Source organism: Cucurbita pepo, chromosome 11 (assembly GCF_057944985.1).
Source record: "Cucurbita pepo subsp. pepo isolate OVF chromosome 11, ASM5794498v1, whole genome shotgun sequence".
In the NCBI taxonomy this organism is placed as follows: domain Eukaryota; kingdom Viridiplantae; phylum Streptophyta; class Magnoliopsida; order Cucurbitales; family Cucurbitaceae; genus Cucurbita; species Cucurbita pepo.
The window spans coordinates 16895633-16919875 of record NC_141808.1 but is presented as its reverse complement, the minus strand read 5'-3'; the positions used below and the strand labels follow the sequence as shown (position 1 = coordinate 16919875).

General features: G+C 35.1%; 4 protein-coding genes across 7 annotated transcripts; 3 read left to right on the top strand and 1 right to left on the bottom strand.

Annotated features, from left to right (window-relative positions):
* The first annotated feature begins 1210 nt into the window (after positions 1-1210).
* Positions 1211-12505, top strand: LOC111806185 (uncharacterized). 3 transcript variants are annotated; one of them, XM_023691563.2, is made up of 4 exons: positions 1211-1416; positions 1533-1651; positions 3775-3809; positions 12180-12505. In XM_023691563.2, exons 1-3 carry the CDS (start codon positions 1256-1258, stop codon positions 3792-3794), a joined length of 300 nt encoding a protein of 99 aa, XP_023547331.2. In that variant the 5' UTR covers positions 1211-1255; the 3' UTR covers positions 3795-3809; positions 12180-12505. The 3 variants fall into 3 exon arrangements, with proteins under 3 accessions (XP_023547331.2, XP_023547332.2, XP_023547330.2); XM_023691564.2 differs by lacking the exon at positions 12180-12505 and adding an exon at positions 4070-4465; XM_023691562.2 differs by lacking the exon at positions 12180-12505 and having other exon boundaries at positions 3775-4054.
* On the bottom strand, positions 9026-12252 carry LOC111806184 (rho guanine nucleotide exchange factor 8). Its single transcript, XM_023691561.2, has 7 exons — positions 12006-12252; positions 11709-11825; positions 11364-11515; positions 11127-11201; positions 10762-11031; positions 10092-10412; positions 9026-9781 (listed from the first exon to the last, which is right to left on the bottom strand). The coding sequence occupies exons 1-7, from the start codon at positions 12250-12252 to the stop codon at positions 9392-9394; spliced, it is 1572 nt and encodes a 523-aa protein (XP_023547329.2). The 3' UTR covers positions 9026-9391.
* A 2290-nt stretch (positions 12506-14795) lies between the features above and the next one.
* LOC111805938 (uncharacterized) lies at positions 14796-18835 on the top strand. Of its 2 annotated transcripts, XM_087128156.1 has the most exons (6): positions 14796-14842; positions 14911-15005; positions 15076-16838; positions 17030-17141; positions 18131-18307; positions 18423-18835. In XM_087128156.1, the coding sequence occupies exons 3-6, from the start codon at positions 15240-15242 to the stop codon at positions 18641-18643; spliced, it is 2109 nt and encodes a 702-aa protein (XP_086984282.1). In that variant the 5' UTR covers positions 14796-14842; positions 14911-15005; positions 15076-15239; the 3' UTR covers positions 18644-18835. The 2 variants fall into 2 exon arrangements, with proteins under 2 accessions (XP_086984282.1, XP_086984281.1); XM_087128155.1 differs by lacking the exon at positions 14796-14842 and having other exon boundaries at positions 14864-15005.
* An 885-nt stretch (positions 18836-19720) lies between these two features.
* On the top strand, positions 19721-24052 carry LOC111805594 (protein CONTINUOUS VASCULAR RING 1). Its single transcript, XM_023690714.2, has 7 exons — positions 19721-20297; positions 20660-20712; positions 21530-21639; positions 22416-22583; positions 22663-22760; positions 23097-23223; positions 23575-24052. The coding sequence occupies exons 1-7, from the start codon at positions 20160-20162 to the stop codon at positions 23655-23657; spliced, it is 777 nt and encodes a 258-aa protein (XP_023546482.1). The 5' UTR covers positions 19721-20159; the 3' UTR covers positions 23658-24052.
* Positions 24053-24243: the final 191 nt, after the last annotated feature.

The window sequence follows — 24243 nt, the reverse complement described above, 5'->3', positions numbered from 1 at the left end:
ATTACACAAAAAAATATATATAATAATAAAGTAACACGACATGAAAAGCAAGTGAAGGGATTTAGTCAGACATGAACATGCAACCACAGGCAGCACGCCCTGGACAAACATGACCATGATGTTGACAACGCTATGAAATTTATACCCGTTGTTAACTCGAGGTCAATATATCTGCTTAATTGAGAAGTCGAGTATTTATTTTATTTATCATTTTTCCAATTTCTAAATCCAAAAGCTATATAAAAAAATATATAAAAATAAATAAATATATATATATATATATATATATATATATATATATATATATATTTTAAATTTTTATTTATTATATATATATATATATATATATATATATATATATATATTTTTTTTTTTTTTTTTTTTTTTTTTTTTTTTTTTACCAAAGGTCGATTATAGTTATTGAATTAACAAAATTTTAAACTTTTATTTGAAAAGTTTAAGGATTTTTTTGAAAATATATTGATATGAACCAAAAGACATCAATCATACAATATGCTTCAAATATGTGAATAAAATATGGTTGAAATTATCAAAAGGTATTTCGATTCATGCCACGTTGAAGAAGAATGAAGTTTCATGTTATAAATTTTGGGTGAATTATAATTTAAAGTAATTTAGAGTTATTGTATTTCATTAATGTATTTTAAGACTTTTAATTTACTATAGGTTACAATTACATGATTTATGGCCATTAAGTATGAATGTTACAACTCTTGAAATGTCTTTACTAGTTTCATTTTGAAGAAGGCATGTATGTTGTATTTGTAGGAATACTTGGAAAATGTAGTAAAAGAAGCATTTGTGCTTTTCTTTAGTTAATGATTAAGTTTCTTTTCAATTATATATAGTTTAGGTTGCATGTAGAACACCGACATGATCAATCTTGCTTGTGGAGAGATTCGAATCTCAATCAAGTGTTATTGTCTTGAGATATTCGATCAACAAGGTAATCCGAATCTTACTGTGAGTCTTACAGTGATTCCTTATCTTATCATATATATATAAATAATAATAATAAATTTGAAAGTTTAAATGTATTTTTGAAATAAATATAAATATATATATATATATAATTTAGCCATAAAATAAAAACTTAAATTCAATTGTGATGTAAAGCAAATTTTCTTTATCGCACGGAAACGACGACGTTTGGACTTGAATATTTGCTAAAACCCTTGTAATTCTTTGATGTCCATTTTCGTTACAGTTCAAGCTTAGTGGAAAGAAGTCTACAATGGCGTCCTTAAGGGCAGTCTCTCGGCTATCATCTCGCCTGCAATCTCTCGCTCCAAAGCTCAACAAAAGGTCTCCATCTTCTGAGCTCTCTCCATTCAAATCGGCTTGTCAATCTCAGCCCTCTGCAGCTTCTACATCGCGTGTTTCTTGCACTTCGCGGTGAGACTTGTCTCTTTTCTCCATTTCCAGTCTCATTTGTCATTTCATCAAATAATCATTAGTTACAGAAATGGATTTGGTTCAATTCCTTACTATGGAATAGATTTTTGCAATAGGTTACCATTGGAGTTGAGTAGTCAGGGGTCACTGATGCCATTGCACAGCGCTATAGCTGCAGCTAGATTGATTTCGAGTCTGAGCATTGAATCTCAAGGATGGGGGTTGGTTCCTCAGGGTATGTTCTTGCACTTGATTCTTGTGAATGCTAATGATTCTCCTTAATTGTATTTGCTCGAGGAATGTTGCTAAGGAAGTGTTCCGAATATCCGTTTGTTTGTTCGCACTTCATAGATTTTTTTTCTCTAAAATAATGTCGGATATTTTTTAGTATCTGTTCATAGTTCGGATCAAGTTCAATGCACATGTCTTGCTGAATTCCAGTACGATTGAATTAATCGTGGATATTTAGCGACGTTGCTGATTGCCTGTACTACTAGAATTTCCGTCACCTTTGAATTGCGATTAGAGTCATATAGGTGAAAATGATAGATAGAAAACATCCCTTGGATTGGTGTATGAAGGAAACAAGCGGAATGATGCAATAAATTTTAGTATTTGAATGAAAGTTTAATATAATCGATCATTTATAAGAAGTAGCCTTAGTCGACTGCAGAATTTTAGCATTAATCTACTTTTTTTTACAACTTGACTGATGCAGTTTATGTTTATGTGTTGACTCTTCTTATTTATCACCAAGCTTCAAAATATACTCGAGTTGCGTTCAACTATTTGACTATAGAGAATTTTTCCGATCTTCAATTTATGTAACCTTAGAAAAAAAGAAAAAGAAAAATTGTGTTGCACATCTCAATAGTAGTGTTATCATATCATTTTTATTCTATCTATTATTACCGCTGTCTAAGATGTGAGTGTATACCCATACTAACTTATGCACATCTCAGTGATTTTCAATGGAGTATCACTTGATCCTACAATCCATAGAACTATATCTCTTCAAATTAATGGTTGTCATGACTCGTGACTTAGTAAGTGGGTGCACATATTTGGGTTATTTGGCTGGAAAGAATTGAAAAAAAATAAAATGTTGAACATTTGAGTACGCTTTCTTCACTTTGCAAACGACTTTTGAACCATTTTTTGGTTCCTAGAGTTTGTGTAATTAGTATTCAACTGGTGTTCAAGTAAATAGGGAGTTCCTTATATTTGTGTGCGCGGGGACATATAATTCTTGGTTAATTGGGAGGTACTCTTAATCCATGTAAAATTCTCCTGTGTACAAGCACCTCCTTTTCTTCCTCAGATGTTGTCACATCTCATGGTGACAACAAAAATACCCGAAGAAAGTAATCTATTTGATATGTTTTGTTATTTGTGAAAAAGTAAACATTACTAACTTCCAATTGCAAGAAGTTTGTGGCATCATTGTTTATTACCCCTCCTACACCTGAACCGTCATAATGTGTGCTTGTTTTGGGTGGCTAGGATGACAGTGACTCGTTGTTCATTCTCTGCGGGTTCACTGGGAAGTTTTGGGGATTGTTATTTGTTTTTATGGATTTGGGTATCTCTTCCAACAGCTGAGTTGTACTTCAGATGCTACTTCTTTCAAAATCCAGAAACCAGACTAAATCTATCTAGACTGATGCTATATTGCTAATCTTTTTAAGGCTTGGAAAGTGAAAAAAGTAGGAATTTTCACAATAATCAAGATAATCAAATTTTTGGCATCTTTCTTGGCTCTTGAACTTTGGTTAGATGTCTAGGACTCTTATCTCCTCCTTTATACAGAGTTTATTCTGAAAAAATATCTCTTTATTCCCCAAAAGAAACACGAATCGAAACTTTTGTTCTTGAGAACAAGAAGACTGTTTGAAAGTAGGGGGTAAAGAAAATCATTTCGGGGGTGTTTCAGGCATGAGTTTGACATCTTCAAACATTGGTTTAGTATGTCTAGGGGTTTAAGTTAAAGGTTTGGGAAGTCGTTGGGATGCAGCTTTAGAAAGCATAGACTAAGAAAAACTTTGTGGGGTTATTGTTCAAACTCGATCGTTTCTCCAATAAATTCAGTTTTGGAAACTTATCATCCTAAACATTGGTCAGGCTTGGGAAGCCAAACCGATGCCTCAAAGCCCCCTTCAACGTTGTAGGGTTATTATCTTTGTTCTTTGGTCTCATAATAAGTTGTTACAAGTGTCTTCTGGCATTAACTTTTGCTAATTTCATTTATGTGATAAAGTTATGGATGCAAGTTTATAGATCATCATTTTAAGTACTTTCCTGCACGACGATTCATCTGTTAGAAGAACCGTCTTTGACATTGTTTTGTCTTTCCTGCAGGTATTTCAATGCCTTTATGACGGCTTTACTTTGCAGTAAGTTGTTCTCTGTACTTTTCTGTTTGTTGACTATTAGGGTTTCTTTTTACTCTTAGCTCCCTACAAGAATATAAACCTTAATCATCGCCTCTAAATTTCTTTTGTCCTAAATGTGGCTGAGGTTTAAAGTTACATTTCATCTTAGTAATGATGAAATTCATTAAAGTGATTCAGCAGACACTTATTTGCTGGCATTTTACTCAAATGAAACAAGTTAATGTTGCAAGTGATTGATATACAAACTTTCATGATCGTAGGAGTTATTACCCTTGGAAAGGGCATGTTGGCATGCTGAATTTTATGATTAGATGTGTATGCATGACTTGAATGACATCTTGTTGCAATGCAATGATCTTGAATTCATTCTCCTAGACAAGTTCCTAGCCAAGTTCTATTGAAGTTTTAGGAATCCAGCTACATAGACATGTATCGGTTTTTAGGTCTAGCATGTATCGGTTTTTAGGTTTAGGTCTTTGAGAATTAAGCTTGTAAACACCACTTCCATTGTTTCATTGTTTTGTTTTGTCACCGACTTTCTAGCCATATTTTCAAAATTTCATTAAAGTGATTCAGCAGACACTTATTTGCTGGCATTTTACTCAAATGAAACAAGTTAATGTTGCAAGTGATTGATATACAAACTTTCATGATCGTAGGAGTTATTACCCTTGGAAAGGGCATGTTGGCATGCTGAATTTTATGATTAGATGTGTATGCATGACTTGAATGACATCTTGTTGCAATGCAATGATCTTGAATTCATTCTCCTAGACAAGTTCCTAGCCAAGTTCTATTGAAGTTTTAGGAATCCAGCTACATAGACATGTATCGGTTTTTAGGTCTAGCATGTATCGGTTTTTAGGTTTAGGTCTTTGAGAATTAAGCTTGTAAACACCACTTCCATTGTTTCATTGTTTTGTTTTGTCACCGACTTTCTAGCCATATTTTCAAAATTTCATTAAAGTGATTCAGCAGACACTTATTTGCTGGCATTTTACTCAAATGAAACAAGTTAATGTTGCAAGTGATTGATATACAAACTTTCATGATCGTAGGAGTTATTACCCTTGGAAAGGGCATGTTGGCATGCTGAATTTTATGATTAGATGTGTATGCATGACTTGAATGACATCTTGTTGCAATGCAATGATCTTGAATTCATTCTCCTAGACAAGTTCCTAGCCAAGTTCTATTGAAGTTTTAGGAATCCAGCTACATAGACATGTATCGGTTTTTAGGTCTAGCATGTATCGGTTTTTAGGTTTAGGTCTTTGAGAATTAAGCTTGTAAACACCACTTCCATTGTTTCATTGTTTTGTTTTGTCACCGACTTTCTAGCCATATTTTCAAAATTTCATTAAAGTGATTCAGCAGACACTTATTTGCTGGCATTTTACTCAAATGAAACAAGTTAATGTTGCAAGTGATTGATATACAAACTTTCATGATCGTAGGAGTTATTACCCTTGGAAAGGGCATGTTGGCATGCTGAATTTTATGATTAGATGTGTATGCATGACTTGAATGACATCTTGTTGCAATGCAATGATCTTGAATTCATTCTCCTAGACAAGTTCCTAGCCAAGTTCTATTGAAGTTTTAGGAATCCAGCTACATAGACATGTATCGGTTTTTAGGTCTAGCATGTATCGGTTTTTAGGTTTAGGTCTTTGAGAATTAAGCTTGTAAACACCACTTCCATTGTTTCATTGTTTTGTTTTGTCACCGACTTTCTAGCCATATTTTCAAAATTTCATTAAAGTGATTCAGCAGACACTTATTTGCTGGCATTTTACTCAAATGAAACAAGTTAATGTTGCAAGTGATTGATATACAAACTTTCATGATCGTAGGAGTTATTACCCTTGGAAAGGGCATGTTGGCATGCTGAATTTTATGATTAGATGTGTATGCATGACTTGAATGACATCTTGTTGCAATGCAATGATCTTGAATTCATTCTCCTAGACAAGTTCCTAGCCAAGTTCTATTGAAGTTTTAGGAATCCAGCTACATAGACATGTATCGGTTTTTAGGTCTAGCATGTATCGGTTTTTAGGTTTAGGTCTTTGAGAATTAAGCTTGTAAACACCACTTCCATTGTTTCATTGTTTTGTTTTGTCACCGACTTTCTAGCCATATTTTCAAAATTTCATTAAAGTGATTCAGCAGACACTTATTTGCTGGCATTTTACTCAAATGAAACAAGTTAATGTTGCAAGTGATTGATATACAAACTTTCATGATCGTAGGAGTTATTACCCTTGGAAAGGGCATGTTGGCATGCTGAATTTTATGATTAGATGTGTATGCATGACTTGAATGACATCTTGTTGCAATGCAATGATCTTGAATTCATTCTCCTAGACAAGTTCCTAGCCAAGTTCTATTGAAGTTTTAGGAATCCAGCTACATAGACATGTATCGGTTTTTAGGTCTAGCATGTATCGGTTTTTAGGTTTAGGTCTTTGAGAATTAAGCTTGTAAACACCACTTCCATTGTTTCATTGTTTTGTTTTGTCACCGACTTTCTAGCCATATTTTCAAAATTTCATTAAAGTGATTCAGCAGACACTTATTTGCTGGCATTTTACTCAAATGAAACAAGTTAATGTTGCAAGTGATTGATATACAAACTTTCATGATCGTAGGAGTTATTACCCTTGGAAAGGGCATGTTGGCATGCTGAATTTTATGATTAGATGTGTATGCATGACTTGAATGACATCTTGTTGCAATGCAATGATCTTGAATTCATTCTCCTAGACAAGTTCCTAGCCAAGTTCTATTGAAGTTTTAGGAATCCAGCTACATAGACATGTATCGGTTTTTAGGTCTAGCATGTATCGGTTTTTAGGTTTAGGTCTTTGAGAATTAAGCTTGTAAACACCACTTCCATTGTTTCATTGTTTTGTTTTGTCACCGACTTTCTAGCCATATTTTCAAAATTTCATTAAAGTGATTCAGCAGACACTTATTTGCTGGCATTTTACTCAAATGAAACAAGTTAATGTTGCAAGTGATTGATATACAAACTTTCATGATCGTAGGAGTTATTACCCTTGGAAAGGGCATGTTGGCATGCTGAATTTTATGATTAGATGTGTATGCATGACTTGAATGACATCTTGTTGCAATGCAATGATCTTGAATTCATTCTCCTAGACAAGTTCCTAGCCAAGTTCTATTGAAGTTTTAGGAATCCAGCTACATAGACATGTATCGGTTTTTAGGTCTAGCATGTATCGGTTTTTAGGTTTAGGTCTTTGAGAATTAAGCTTGTAAACACCACTTCCATTGTTTCATTGTTTTGTTTTGTCACCGACTTTCTAGCCATATTTTCAAAATTTCATTAAAGTGATTCAGCAGACACTTATTTGCTGGCATTTTACTCAAATGAAACAAGTTAATGTTGCAAGTGATTGATATACAAACTTTCATGATCGTAGGAGTTATTACCCTTGGAAAGGGCATGTTGGCATGCTGAATTTTATGATTAGATGTGTATGCATGACTTGAATGACATCTTGTTGCAATGCAATGATCTTGAATTCATTCTCCTAGACAAGTTCCTAGCCAAGTTCTATTGAAGTTTTAGGAATCCAGCTACATAGACATGTATCGGTTTTTAGGTCTAGCATGTATCGGTTTTTAGGTTTAGGTCTTTGAGAATTAAGCTTGTAAACACCACTTCCATTGTTTCATTGTTTTGTTTTGTCACCGACTTTCTAGCCATATTTTCAAAATTTCATTAAAGTGATTCAGCAGACACTTATTTGCTGGCATTTTACTCAAATGAAACAAGTTAATGTTGCAAGTGATTGATATACAAACTTTCATGATCGTAGGAGTTATTACCCTTGGAAAGGGCATGTTGGCATGCTGAATTTTATGATTAGATGTGTATGCATGACTTGAATGACATCTTGTTGCAATGCAATGATCTTGAATTCATTCTCCTAGACAAGTTCCTAGCCAAGTTCTATTGAAGTTTTAGGAATCCAGCTACATAGACATGTATCGGTTTTTAGGTCTAGCATGTATCGGTTTTTAGGTTTAGGTCTTTGAGAATTAAGCTTGTAAACACCACTTCCATTGTTTCATTGTTTTGTTTTGTCACCGACTTTCTAGCCATATTTTCAAAATTTCATTAAAGTGATTCAGCAGACACTTATTTGCTGGCATTTTACTCAAATGAAACAAGTTAATGTTGCAAGTGATTGATATACAAACTTTCATGATCGTAGGAGTTATTACCCTTGGAAAGGGCATGTTGGCATGCTGAATTTTATGATTAGATGTGTATGCATGACTTGAATGACATCTTGTTGCAATGCAATGATCTTGAATTCATTCTCCTAGACAAGTTCCTAGCCAAGTTCTATTGAAGTTTTAGGAATCCAGCTACATAGACATGTATCGGTTTTTAGGTCTAGCATGTATCGGTTTTTAGGTTTAGGTCTTTGAGAATTAAGCTTGTAAACACCACTTCCATTGTTTCATTGTTTTGTTTTGTCACCGACTTTCTAGCCATATTTTCAAAATTTCATTAAAGTGATTCAGCAGACACTTATTTGCTGGCATTTTACTCAAATGAAACAAGTTAATGTTGCAAGTGATTGATATACAAACTTTCATGATCGTAGGAGTTATTACCCTTGGAAAGGGCATGTTGGCATGCTGAATTTTATGATTAGATGTGTATGCATGACTTGAATGACATCTTGTTGCAATGCAATGATCTTGAATTCATTCTCCTAGACAAGTTCCTAGCCAAGTTCTATTGAAGTTTTAGGAATCCAGCTACATAGACATGTATCGGTTTTTAGGTCTAGCATGTATCGGTTTTTAGGTTTAGGTCTTTGAGAATTAAGCTTGTAAACACCACTTCCATTGTTTCATTGTTTTGTTTTGTCACCGACTTTCTAGCCATATTTTCAAAATTTATGCCAATTTTTTTTTTAAAAAAAAATTAAGCCCCATTTGACAATAACGATTTTGTTTTTGAAATTTATGCTTGTTTCCTTCCAATTTTTCTTACTATAATTTTCACCCTTTTTTAACAAAAAAAGCTTTGTATTTTAATGAAATTTCTAAAATAAAAACAACTTTTTAAAAACTATTTTTAAAATTTTGTGGAAGTGGTATTTATAAGCTTTTTTTTTTTTTTTTTTTTTTTTTTTTTTGGTAAAGAAATTGTGATAAAACAACCACAATTTTCAACATTGGTAAATGAATGAAGTTCAAAATATATCTTCTTACTATGAAAAGGGCCTAAAAAATGAACAAAAAAATGAAATGTTAGATTAGCTTCAAGTCAATACAACTAGAAAGAATGTACATATCAAATGCTCAAACCCCAAGGTTAAAATATATATATATATATATAAAACTACTATTTCCTTCGCTAGAAGGAAGTCCTACAAAAGAATAGGTTAATAGAATCCTACATGGGTCTGAATTTTTACATTGGGTGAAACTTCAAAATATCACACTATATCCCTTCTTTTTAGCTTCTCCCTTTTTACCTTTTCTTACCTCTCCTTTTTTACCTCTCTCCTTCAGTTTCTACCTTCTGATTAATGGCGAGCTGTTGGACTTCTTAAAGCACTTAAATTCTCAAGCTTCTCTAAGTAAGACAATTTTTTTGGTGTTACAACATCAGCAGCTTTGCTCATAAGGGTCACGTCTTCTTTACAGCAACTCTCCTTAGTGGACAATGATTCTGTATTAAGTTTATCATTGTCATCGTCCCAACCCATGAAATCTGAGAGTGTCTTTGAAGGTGGGGAGCCATTGGGACTCAGCTGCTTCTCTGTATCCACAGAAACGTTCTCAAACGACTGCTCGATCAACAATTCTCGAGCAACAGTGTCTGCATAAAGTACATCCTCAATCCTGGACATGATATTAAAAGCCAAGCTTTCTATCACCCTTGAATAGCTTTCTAGGATTGCTTGTCCTACATCCTGTGAACAATCACCAAAGATGAAGATCAATGGATCGCTGATGTTTCAACATTTTAGCAAAAGCAAAGCTAAAGTACGAAAATATCTTCGAACTTTGCCCTTTTTAAGAAAGATACTCCTCTTTGATGAACATTTGAAACTATGCTTGAAATAGAAATTAGATAGGATATTGGACAAAGATTAGGACCTGGAACCCGAACTCCGGCACATTGTTCCAGGGTAAAGTTTCTACTTCACAGGTAGTTTTGAAAGAAAGGGCAAAGTTCAAGGGCTTTTTAGCCGAGACAGTTATCGAAGCGTTGATTTTTACCTTGTTATGTTGGATTTTGGATACATCAAGAGCAGATTGAGAAATCCCTGGAAATCTTTGTTTAATTAAGAACAAGATGCTTTCAACTCTCTCTTCAAAAATCTCTCTTTTCTCAAAGCTCACTGCTGAACCCCATGTGGACTTTCCATCCTTTTGATGCATCTTCCTCGTCCATATCACAATTGAGGCCTCAATCCTGTTCTTAAGATCAATCACTTTGTATTCTGTTGACAAGTCCATTGATTTTAGGAATTCCTCTGGATTAAAATAATCATCTGTTATGCTCCTGTAGATTGCATCTCCCAAGCTTGTTTTCCCATTCTACAAAAGACACTCAAAATTCAAGTTCAGCTCAAGTTTCAAATTTCATATAACCAATCATCCTAAGCTAAGAAGCACGGATACGGACATGAGACACAGATACGACACAACCCAAACACAGTGAAATGTCATTTCTTGAAAATCTAGGTCACGAACACAACATTTACTATATCATTCCTAAAAACATGATAGATTTATATGCTAACACATGAGTTTGATTTATGCTTGCTAAATTAGTGTCCGATATATGCCTAACAAGTATCTTATACAGATTAGACACGGTCGTGTTAACCGACCTAAACTGACCTAAACTGACCATACTTCTTAGATCACAAGTTTTTTCTCTTACCTTTGGGAGAGACTCAATGTAGCTTTCTGGTACTTCCATTTCTGTCAAGACCTGAGCATTTATGGCCATGGCTGCTTTTAGAATTTGGTTCACTGATTCCTTCTGAAACAGCAGCCATTTCCGAGTAACTTCGGATAGCCCGTTCAGAGGTACCTTAACTGCTGGTAGCCACCATTTGTCTCCATCCCTGTGTGTATAATCTGTAATAGATTCATCATCTCTTGATACATACCAAAATTCATCTAGTTTACCAAATTGATCCAGGTAACCCTGCCAATGATATTCAAGTGAGAACTGGAGGTTAGGATGATAAACCTTTAGGTCCTTGGGAAAATGTGGACCTCTTAGATGGGTGAGATACTTACAATTAACATGGCATCTAGTTTTCTAAGTGCTGGAATGTTCATGAGCAAATCATTCCTTTGTAAAGTCACCATGATCTATAAGAAAAACAAACAATTCTTTAGAACACAAGGGGAGGAACGAGGGAAGGGAACCATGTATATTCCCTCGACCAAGAGGTCAAATGTTTGAATTCCCGCTTCCACGTGTTGAACTCAAAAAATTGGAAAGAAAAAGGAGTTTAGGGAGAGAAGGAGGACCTCCATGTCTATTCCAGCTTTTGTCCTTTGTTTTGAAGGGACAAATTCAACAATGTGATCGGTTACAGATAAAAACCATTCTATTTCTCTTCTCCATCTCGTTTTCTTCTCCGAAGATAACGACTCGAGCTTCTGCTCCCCAAAAGTAGATGCTACAATGTTTTTTCATAGTGATACAATTTAGATTCTAGCTCAATTGGTTAAGACATATCATCGACCGAAATGTCTGACATTCAAATCATCCCTTTAACATATTGTTGAACTCGAAGAAAATGTAAACCGGAATCTAAATATGGCATGATGTTCGAGAAAAGACAGATACAAGGAGGAAAAAAAAAAGGATACCTGCTAGGTTTGTTATAGAATTAGACAAAGCCAGGGCAGAAGAAACACCCTTTCCACCTCCAGACATATCCTCACCCAAAAGCAATTTAGCAAACTTTGCTATCATCAATTCCAAATCTGAACCAAAAAATTCATATGAGTGACCAAAGTGGTGAGAAGATAAGACACTCTCAAGCTAACTTAGATTAGTGCAACAATTTCTACTCTAATGTCGTTTTTCTCTGCAATTTGATGAAATCGATACAACTCGACTGATACAACCCGACGAGTAAAGAGGTAAAAACATCATAATTTTACCAGAGGTAGGTTGACATCGTAGACCTCTTGCTCTGATACCATGTCCATCGAAACACGAAACCGGGCCTTTATTGTCACTCAATGACCATCCAATTCTTTGGGATTCTGAAGAATCTCTTGAACCATGACCCTCTTGTCCACTCTCTAAAATCAAACTATGGGTTTTTCTTCCAGGAAGCTCCACGGTTCTCTTGAATTGGAATGATCTTGATTGCTGAACGCTTTGCTGAACCAAAGCTCTAACCATTTTGAATCCAATCTTTCTTCAACAACAACAAATTTTTTGTAATGAATTGAAGCAATCAAGAAATGGGTACTTTTTTCCTTTGAATTTCGAGGTTTTTGGGGTCTGGGTTTAGAGAAAATATTGCAGTTTTTTTCTTTTTTTTGTTTTTGGTGTTCTTTGGTGCAATAGATTGTGGTGTGAATGTGTAAGAAAGAAATAGTTGAAGGGTTTAAGTGGAAAAAGTGTTTGCAATAAAGGCTGCAAATTTAGTTGAGTTTCTCTTTTAATTCAATGGTTGAGAGATCAATGCTTGGCAACAAACTAGGGAGACATACAAGCACAACTACCACCTTTTCTCTCTCTCTCTCCTTCTTTCTCTCTCTAAGTCAATTAGAGATTGGTTTTCTTTTTAGTGGCTACTTTTTATCCGTTTTCTATCCGTTAAAAAATTAGAAGTCATTTGATGTCAACCGAGAGCTAACATTCTAACCGTAGCGTGAATGGTTCGACATAAATATCTCTCTTTTTGAGTTCTAGGTTAGAATTTCAGTCTCTTGTTTGTAATGTTATATTCTAAAAATAAATGTCGAATATAATATGTTTATTTTAAGGTAATATATTAAAATTTTGTTTTTTTTTTTTAATTTATTAGGAAAAAAATTCATTAAATCTTTTACGGTCATGGTTTGTCAACAAGTAAATACATATATGCATATAGGAAGTCACAAATTCTGCTGCCTACGTCGTTTGGAGAAATTAATTAGAGTTTTATTTAGTATTAATTAGGGAATAATTTTTGGAGTTTTTTTTAGAAAAAAAAAAAAAGAAACCCACTTTCTGTTATTTAAAGAAAACATAAAAAAACATATTTTTGGTAATAAATTAAGAAAAAAAAACATTTAGTTTATTTAGTTATGGGTAGTTTTTAGAATTACTAAAATGCCCTTCGACCTCCACAAATTTGATCCTTAAGGTTAAGGGCAAAGATGGTCTTTTTAGCCCAAGTTTCTGGACCCAAGCCCGAAATGAAAGATGGACCAACAAAAGTATGGCCCAAGTAGCCTAATTTTGTTAATTGAAGCCCAGGACGAAAAATGGACCAAAAAAGGCCCAAGTTGGCCCAAGTAGGAAAGGAGATGGGCCAAGTTGGGAACCCCTGGTGTGGCCCAAGAATTTCACATAGTAGTTTTTTTTTAACAACAAGATAAAATAAATAGCTAATTTTAATAGCTAAATTAATAAAACTACCCTCTCTAAAAAAATAACTCAAAATTTTTAAAATTTTCAATAATGTCCCTAATTTATTTTATTTTTTTTATAAAAAAACTCTAAAAAAAATACTAAAACGAACAAAATGACAATGTAAAATTGAGATCTCCAACTTGAATTCAAAATATGAATATATTTAAATTTAAATTTTTAAATCATAAAAAGAAATACGATCATTAAATTTGATTCCAAACGTTCATTTTTTTTAATAAATTTCAAATTTTATTAGAAAAAACTGAGGAAAAAAAAAAAGAAAAAAAAAAAAAAGAAGAAGCGGTATGCATTTATGAGAGGCAGCAAAAGTAAAATAAAAAGAGAAGAAAATACTATGCCTTAGCTTGCAAGAATCATGTGAATGCATTTAAGCATGAACTCATTCAATTAATTAATTCATTATGAATGGTAAATCATTTATAAAAGTAATTACTCTCCTTCACTATCCTTCATCAACCACAACCAAAAATAATCCATATTTCCAAATAAGAAACGAAAACATTACCAAATTTTAAATTTGGGAATAGCACTGGAATTACCCTACATGGCATAAAGCCAAAGTCAGATCAAATTACAAGTGTTCCCCGAATTTAGATATTTGTATCTATTTGGTCCTTGAACTTTCAAAATTGTCTAATAGGCCTATAAACTTTCAATTTCACGTCTAATAGAACCCGAAACTCTCTATATCGTGTTTTGTTCAACAGATCCGTGAAACGGGTAATTATCTTTACCGTTCCTCTAAGTTTTACAGAGATACCCATAAAAAATTAGAACTAATTGTAATATTTTTCTTCATGTTTAAGATTTCAAACTAGCTTTCTAATATACCCTATGAAAACCTAACTCTAAGAACAAAGATTAAAGAAGGAATGATTCTCTTTAATTCAATATGCACATGAATCATTAATTGGGAGAGAATTACACATTGCTGGAATGAGAGCAAACCATGAAATTATTGGTTTTCTATTTGGAGATCCCTAAAGTAGTTGTTGGCTACAAATGGCCCAAACATTCCAAGGCAGATATGTAAGAAACAGTAATGTAATGAATAAATTCAACTAACCTCAGTTGAAGGCAGTTTCCCTTGTGTGAAGCTTCAGCTTTTTCATGCTTTTACTCATAACAGGGCTTGCTTCAACAGTACTCTTGAAATGGCTACGACCCAAATCAAGAGCAGCCATTAATGGCACTTTCATGTTTCTCTAAGAATCCTCAGAAAACTAAGAGAAAAAAGCATCAAAACTTACTGTTCTTTCTTTCTCCATATGTCAAAGCCTGCAACTGTTCTGCTCGGGTTCGATTCGCTTCTTCCAGTTCGACGCTCTGAAACTTCTTTGTGATGTTGGTCAGTCTTTTTTTATTGCCTTTTCCTCTTCTTTCTAATGCCTTCAATTGAGTCTACTCATCCATCAGCTCCTCTCTCTATCGGTGCGGTTTTACGAAGCGTCTAAGCACAGTTCACTCGCGTTGATCGATCAAGAGCTTTGCCGCCACTCCTTATCCTCAAGGTTACCTCTTTTCTTCTTTATTTTGGTTCAACACTTCTGCTTCATTTTCCTGGATTTTTCCTATGTACAGCGACAAACAGGTTAGAACTTTCTCAGAGACTGGAATTACTGTTGTGATATCCAAAACCATGCAAGAGTTATGTTTAGGAGTTCTTGGAAATGGTTCGTGGGATATCAGTAATGTTAGCATCTGAGTCCGCTTTGCAATGTACATGCGATCTCAATCAATAAGATATGCCTCAGGACAAGCTAAGATCAAGAATTTACAACTCGTTTCTAACATGTAATGATCCAAAAGGCATAGTTGATAAGAACACTGTCAGGAGAAGGAAAGTAGTTGCTTCATCAAAAATGGAGAAGCCGATCAAAAGTCGGACAGCTAGGAAGAACTTTTACGAATTTTCAGACTGTAAGTTACGAAGACAGCAAACAACCATCAAAGAAGTAGGAGATGAGTTCAGTAGTTCATCCTCATCTCAACTCATGGAAGTGTCGAGAGGAACTCAGAAGCTGAATCGGACAATTGATCGGTGGTCTAACGAGACGAAATGTGATGGACAGTCTGACCAAATTGCAAGAGATTTATTTGAAGGAGCTCTTGATTTGCAGCAGTCCTTGGTTATTCTAGGGAAACTGCAGGAAGCTTCAAGGTATATGACTCAGGAGAAGAAAAATGAACGGATAGAAAGAAGAACAACTGGCCGGAACGAATTTCAAAAACCCCAGCTTTCGGCTGATTGTTCTTATGGAGATGGAGCTGAGGAACTGAAGAAGATGATCCGAGATCGCCTTGCAAGACAACTCGTCTTTCCAAATACAACAAACAAGGCTGAAAGAATCAGTTTTCCTGAAAGTAGTATGGAAAACTCATCTTCAGATCTTGCATCCACAAGCTCTAGCCAATCTTCAATGGTGTACAACACTGCTCCAAACCCAGCAAAGAACGTTAATACCAAAAATTTGATTGCAAAGCTAATGGGTCTAGAACCTCAATCAAAGCAAATGCATGAAAATCTACACAAACAGTTTCTTGATGAGAAAATTTCAGATCGCCAGAGGCCTAAGTTTAGCATGGAGATGGCTGAGACAAAGAAACTGAAGTCAAATCTTGACACCCAACAATTCAAAGGCATTCTTAAGCATCTTACAAAGGAAGCGAGTGACCATTTCAATAATTCAAGCTACAGCCATTCAGGAGAAGAGTTAATCCATACTGCTCCACCAATTGTACTTCTACAACCTATGCGTGTTGCACAGGTTGAATCGGAGGAACGCCAAGCACACGTATTCGAGGAAGATGCAGCATTGAACAAGAAAAAGTTCATGAAACTGAAGATGAAAGAAAAGTATCATCAGCAAAAGAATGACAATAAAGTAGAAGCTTTACGTTCCAAAAAAGTGCTTGGGTCAATAGGGGCTGAAGAGACTGCAATCTCAAGGATTTATCACAGAAAAGAAGCTGAAAACACAAAAGAAGATAATTGGCAACCAAAAGAGTGTGTGGATGTTACCAAGCCCAAAAAAAGGATTCCATATATTCCATTCAATCAAAATCTCCAGAGGAAAGAAGAAACTGATACGAGAATTCTAGAATCACAGAAAGAGATTGTAGAGAGAAAAAATCCACTTTCACAAGCTAAGAGTGTGCCAAAATTTCAAGAACAAATGCAGGGATCCCTTAGCAAACATCAATGGAAACCAAATGTCATAGGGGAACCTATCCCTCAGGACTCTACTCCTACATCGGACACTGCCCCCGAGCGCAGCCCATTGAGCACGAATCAAGCAATTGCAGAAAAGGTCATCAATGAGGTTTCAATAGAGAAACCAGGGGTAAGTCCAACTTTCTTATATTCCCATATGCATTAACATGTCATTTTATTTCCAGTCATTGTTTGTGAAGAACATACTGAGGCATGAATGCTGAAATTGATTAGTTACAAGCTCTGAAAATTTGATTGGAGATGGGGAAGATAATTTTGGCCTGTGAAAAGAATCAAAACTAAAACAAAATCTTTCTGCAGGCCATGAAATTTGGAGGCAAAAGCAACGTTAAGAAGCCCGATCGAACATATTCTCCAGCCTCTTCGTTAAATATGAAGGAAAAAGCTGGAAGCTCCAGACATCAAACATGTGGTAAATCTCCTAACTAATATAACTAGAACAGATAGAGTAGAACACTGATTGTTTACTATGCTCATAATCTCAGAATAAGATCTGCATTAGAATCTCAGAATGTTTTAAATTAAACGAATGTAAATCATTTTCGATATGAAAAATTTTGGTTTCAATTTGATCCAAGAGTATCAACAATTACAGTAACAGATAAATGTCACAAGTAGCAATTGGTTTATTATTTTAGTAAAGAATAGAGGGAATAAAGTTTCTATTGATGAAGAGGAGCGAAAAATCAAATAATGATGTTTCCAGAAAGCATAACACAATTGAGAGGCTTAAATTCTAAAACAAGAGTGATAAAGTTGCTCGAGTTCTATCTCTTGGATGATGAAAGTCCCACATCGGCTAATTTAGGGAATGATCATGGGTTTATAATCAAGAAATACTATCTCCATTGGTGTGAGACCTTTTGGAGAATCCAAAAGCAAAGCCAGGAGAGCTTATGCTCAAAGTGGATAATATCATACCATTGTGGAGAGTCGTGTTCATCTAACATGGTATCAGAGTCATGCCCTAAAACTTAGTCGTGCCAATAGATTGGTAAATCCTCAAATGTCGAACAAAGGGGACTCCAAAAGAAAATGAGTCAACCCTCCTCGAAGGCATAGTAAAAAATGACTAAGACTCCAAAGCGTATTTTGTTCAAAGGGAGGTGTTGGATGATGAAAGTCCTACATCGGCTAATTTAGGGAATGATCATCGGCTAATATATAGTCAAGGAACACTATCTCCATTGGTGTGAGGCCTTTTGGGGAAGCCCAAAGCAAAATCTGCTCAAAGGGGTCAATATCATACCAGGAGAATCGTGTTCATCCAACACTATGTAGATATTTTTAATTTGCAGCTGTTCTTCTGCCTAATCTCAGTGTCTGACACAAAAGTTTACTTTACGCATGCTTTAGTTGTTAAGATCAAGATGTTCATGAGTTATTTTCCCCAAACTACAGACTACTGCAGCGAAAGCCACAGTTCTCTCAGTCACTCATGCCGCACACCAGAAAGCTTCAAGTACATAGAACATGAATTGTCAGTTATCAAACCTGTAACTATCTCGAAAGTTCCGATTTCGATCAATCTGCCGCCTTCCAGTCACACAAATGAACTCCTCCATCTGAATGCGAATGGTAACAAACATTCTGCATCGATTCTGCAACCATAAACTTACTTCGATGAGTTTCACTTCATCTGACCAAACGATTGCAAGAAGATTAATCGGTTGTTTGCTTACACTAATCACAGGAAATTCGAGATTATGGAACTCACCGGAGAAATCACCGCCGAATGCCTATGCCGGCATGGAATCTTTGAGAAATTACAGAAAAATTAATCAAGCAACAAATGGAGTTTTTGGTTTAAGCTGGCGATGGCCGATCCGAGAATCGATGAAGGAAGCAGATGAAGTTGTGGAAGATCTGGAGAAGAGAATTTTAGTTGGATTGATTCAGGAGGCCTTCGCCTGAATCTTTGTTTGCTCTTCATCTTCCGCTGTTCTTCTTTCTTCTTTTCTTTTTTCTTTTTTTTTAGATATTTTATCAAATTTGATAATAAAATATAGGTTTAAATTATTCTTCCCTCCCTAAACTCTAATTTTCCCATTTTGAACTATTAATATTTATTTTAGGTTCAAAAATATGCTTAAATTTTTATACTTATTTTATTTTTGTCCGTCTTTATATATATTTCGTTTAGGCTCGATTTTGTAGTACTTCTTGAGCTAAACAGTTCTACAGAAACCCTGAATCGGTATCCCGAGAATTATCTATAAAGAGTCATTTACGACTCTCTCGTGCATAACGTCCTCTTCCTCAATTATTTTTAGAATGACATAAATACACTATAAAATCAGACTCGCCCGAGTAGAGTAACGAGCTAATCTCGAGCCAGTCTTCAAGTTTATCACGAACATTTTGTTGTCATGGTAGATTATGCTTCTTTGTCTCTATCCTTAAACGCCCCAAAAAAATCATTAGTTATGTTTTGTAGGAAACCTATTATATATTTCGTCCCTAACCTATTTAGTTAAATCGTGGGATGAAATATTCAAAATTCTGACCTTTCGATCGATGATACATGTTCGATATCAGTTAAGTCATACTCGTGTTAGCTATCCCAATTCACTCCCTGTTCCAAACTCAAATATCATTTTCTCGAGCTCTCGAGGGGTATTTTGTAATGTAAAGCTAGTCTAAAGTCGATTTAATATCAGGGCTATAGGTGGGTGTAGCGGATTTGATCATCTTCTACTTGTAGGGATCTGAGACATTGTCCCGACTCTCTGTGCTCGAGTGTGTGGTACGGGCTCAGCCACGTAGGTTGCCACTAGCTTGTATAGCAACAAAATCTCGATGAAAATATTTTTGTAGCTATTTGAAATTTATTGCATAGGTCATACCCTTTGTTTTTTATTGTTTATATTAATTACTTAATGAACTTGGTTATATATTTATATATCTTAAGTTACTAATTTTGAAAAATATTAATTTCACCCATTTATGAAAATACAATATTAATAAATATTGATATCTTCAAAGAAAAATAATTTATTTTCTTCCAAATGGAGGCGAGAAAATTTTTGTCAACTCACACAAACTAATTGACAGCAGAATTCTGAGCAAATTACCAATCCAACAATGCAAATTCTCACCTTCCTCCATGATTTTCCACAGTTCATTTCAATTTGATTCAATTCTTCAATCCCACTTCCCACTTCAGCTTTTCAACCTCACAGAAATTCATTACTTCGAGAATTTGAAGTTTGGAATCCGAAAAAGCTACAAGATTAAGCAACCAATATTGAGGAAGAAGATCTCGGAAAGTTCTTGCCCGTCTGGAAATTTCTTTTCCACAGCTTCTTCTCCGATTCTGGTACTGTTCTTACCGCTTTTTGGAGGGAATTAGGGTTAGGGTTTCTGAAAAAAAGAAAAAGAAAAAAAAGAAAAAGAAAAAAAAAGGTGTTGCTCTGCTGGTGTTGTGGCCATGGGTGATGAGAAATCGGTTATTGCCATGGCGAGCAGAGACAGAGAGCGAGATCGAGAGCTTCTTATTTCGGTTCCGGAGTCCGCCATTGATGATGCATCCTCAAAACCTTCGTCATCTCTTCATTCTGGCAGAGAGGTATAATTTAGGCTGGCTATGCTTCATTTGTAACTTGTGCTTAGATTCGCCGAGAACGTTTCTAGCGTAGCGCTCTGTAAATTTGTTGTGGATTTCCAAGTATCAGAGTAAAACACATGGGTGCTTTTCACACAACTTGCCTGGTCTTACTAATTCTTGACCAATTCAATTCAGAATCTGGTTTATTTCTCTTTGCCCGTTGGAGAAATTGATTGATGTTGGCTCTGTTACAATTCATAGGAGCAATTCAATATTACAAATTAACATCAACTTTCACTAAGTTCTTCGCAATTGGAATATATCAGATTTTATACTTTCCTCCTTATTATCTGCCTAACCAGTCTATTCAATATTGCTTTTAGACATTTTACAAGGTTGTTAGAAGCTGGGCTTCAAAGAAATTCATGACTGGATGGTGAGCTCTTCTTTCTCTTTCGATACGTTCATGCAATATAAGCATGTTTGTATCTTGATATCTATTGAAGAGGGTTATCCTTTGTATTACATACATTGCAGCAGTCTTTTATATATCCTTGAATCAATTTTATGTACATGTTATTGCATTGTTTATATTCTTCTGTCACAACTCATAGCAAAAGCATTACTATGGGACGCTACCCTAATTAAATTAAACTTAATACTTTCTGGTTTTTGTGATTCAATTTGGTGGTCACAATCTATAGTATACAGTGTTTTAGGAGTTGTCCAAGTGCACCATTACTCCTTTGGCATTATTGAAGGCGTAGGGTATGTAGGCTGAAGAAGGGAGAAAATCTCCACATTTTGGAAAATTGTAATGTTCTAGGGTACAATGTGTCGGTCGGTGAGAGACCATGAGCCATTTGTTCAAGTAATGTTCTTGAAGGGGTTTCCTCCATGTGTTTTGGAATTTTCTGATTTCTCTCAATTGGCTGTTCAAGCAATATCTTCCTTTTGACAGTCCTAATGTCATGAAGGGATTTGCCTTGTTTCTTAAGGATTGTTTTCTAAGGATTACAATAAATGCTTATGCGTGATGACTAAATTTTGACTATTGAGATTGAATGGATGTTTAGTTCTATTACGAATCGATTAGACCAAAATTTATGTCAAACTCTTGCCCTATGTGTGCTTAGTTCCATCCACCTTTTTGTCTTGCCTATGACACTCTGTATTTAAAACGTTATTGTACTTACCTGTTTATTTCTTCATTAAATATGCTACAATGTTCTGTAACAAAATGCTTTCTACAGTGTTATCCTATTCCCTATCGCAATTACATTCTATATAACATGGTGGTTTATTCGCTTTGTGGATGGATTCTTCTCTCCAATCTATGCACATCTTGGAATTGATATCTTTGGTGAGCCATTATTTCATCTTTTCTTATCCTGTCTCTGATATTTATTTGACACGTTTTATACACTAACTTGTGGTGGTATAAGATAATTTTTGCAGTTCGTCTATCATATTGTTCTTGAACGATTAGACTTTTAGCTTGCTGATTGACAACGATGATTTGATTACCTTGCAAACATTCCTATATTTAACAAGTAACTTATATTTTTGAGATGCAATTTCCCTTCGTCCTCATTTTTTATTAACATGTTAAGATGTACTTTAAGGCTAAGCCTTGCTGGTGAGAGATTGGGATGTTTTGAGATACCCCTTTCAAGGTCCTAGATTCAAGCCCCTACCTAGAAAGTTTAATTTAAAACCTTTGTTGTCCGTAGGAGCTAACCTTTGGGCGGACAAAGCCTCCCTGGACACGAGTCGAGGTGGATTGTGGGCAATACAAGGAGTTGGCCCCCACACCCCAATTATTCAAAAAACATGTTTAGATGTTAGGAACTAAACTGAATTTCTGTACCAGATACATCTCAGGAATTGACTGTGATCCTTTCCCCCTCTTGTTTATGACATATGACAATTTGACATAATATTTTGAGCAAGATAAATGGATTCAATGAACGTGTAAAGTGATTTACTATCTGAGTCTCTTATGTCTCACGAATTATAGGACTTCAATTCATGATACACCGATTATTGATCTCCTTGAGATGTGCCTCATTAGTATTATACGTTTCTTCTTGTTCAAGTTCGTCTAGTCATGCTTTTTTGTTTTTGCATCTTCAATAGGTCTTGGATTTGTAACTTCCATTACATTCATCTTCCTGGTTGGTGTGTTTATGTCATCTTGGTTGGGAGCATCTGTCCTGGGCCTTGGGGAGTGGTTTATCAAGAGGATGCCGTTTGTTCGTCATATCTACAACGCTTCTAAGCAAATTAGTTCTGCAATATCATCAGGTGGTTCCTGATTATTTGTCATTGCTCCTCATTTGGTTGCTCGAGTTGTGCTAGCTAATTGTTTTATTTTGACTATCAGACCAGAACTCACAAGCTTTCAAGGAAGTAGCTATCATAAGACATCCTCGTATTGGCGAATATGCATTTGGTTTCATCACTTCATCCGTAGTCCTCCAGGTAAACTGAGGGGAAATAGAATCTGATATGTTTTTTGGGAAGCTTTTTTATACCTCTAAACTTTTTTGGTTAAATCAATTATAATCCTAAACGTTCGCAATTGAACCGATTTAGGTCTTTTGTTGGTGATTCATAATTTTTTTTTGTCACTTTTATAAAATTATTGTTTTCTCTCGAAATCATACTAAAGTTGCTAGAAAATTTTTCACGTAATGCTTCCTAAATAAATAGAGAAATTAGAGGAAGAAGATGATGAAAACTCATTCGGAAAATGCATTTGCTTACTCCTCCAGCCTAAGTAATCTTGATTGTCTAACCCTGTCTGTTTTGAGGCAGAGCTATTCCGGGGAGGAGGAGCTATGCTGTGTCTACGTCCCCACGAACCATCTCTATATCGGTGACGTTTTCCTGATTCATACCAAGGATGTTATTAGACCAAATTTATCAGTGCGAGAAGGAATTGGTGAGGCTTCTCTTCGGGTTTTTTCTCGCTTGTTGCATAAATTCCCTATTATGCTACCAATTTCATTCCTGATAACTGAACTGAACTTTCACCTTCCAAAGCTTTGTAAAGTTGGTATTGTCAATTACATTATAATTCAACATGATCTTGTGGTCTGAGACATAGAATGCCAATAGGTCAGAGTTCTCGATTCTTGGAAATTGCTGAATTGTTGGATTCTGACTTATTTTCAAACTTGAAATATTGAGGGAAGAAAAGGCTGAAATGTGTATATATATATATATATGGTGAACCATATTCTCACCGGAGATCAATCGTAATTCTGTCGTTATTTCCGTGATATTATTGCAGAAATCGTCGTCTCGGGAGGAATGTCGATGCCCCAAATACTTTCAACAATGAGTTCCGAGATTATGACCATAGAAAGAAGTTGACTTGAGAAAAGTTAAGAATGGGGATACTAGTAGGCTCATAGTAGCAGCATTTGCGTATCTTCTTCTTCACCTCCGGATTCGAACCGACCACGCTGCAACCGTCATCTGGGTAAGTGCAAGGCCGAGACTGTTGCGTCCCAGTGAGTAATTTCGTAACAGTGTGATTTCTGAACCGAGCTTTCGAGTTTCTATCCTTTTGATAGTTCAAATATTGTTCAGTATATTATGTAGTCTTGAGAGAGGACTTCTGAAGGGTTGGATTTCTGTGAATTGGTTACTCTTCTATACTAAATTCAGTTCATTTATATTCATTCATGAAATAGTTGTACATGTTCATGTGAAAGGTTCATAAAATTCTCATTTAACGTCAAGTTCTTCTTGATTTTGTGTGCTCAGTTTTGCTTGGTGATATAAAATTCCAATTGTTTGTAGTTCCAAAGTTAAAAAAATTGGAAAAGATGAGACAATTTTGAGCGAACAAAGAACAAAATCTGTTCGATATTTGAATTATAGTCTCGAGGGGAAAATTATTCAAACGAAATCATTATATTCTCGTTAGTGAACTTTCAAACGGTTCTGTAATAGC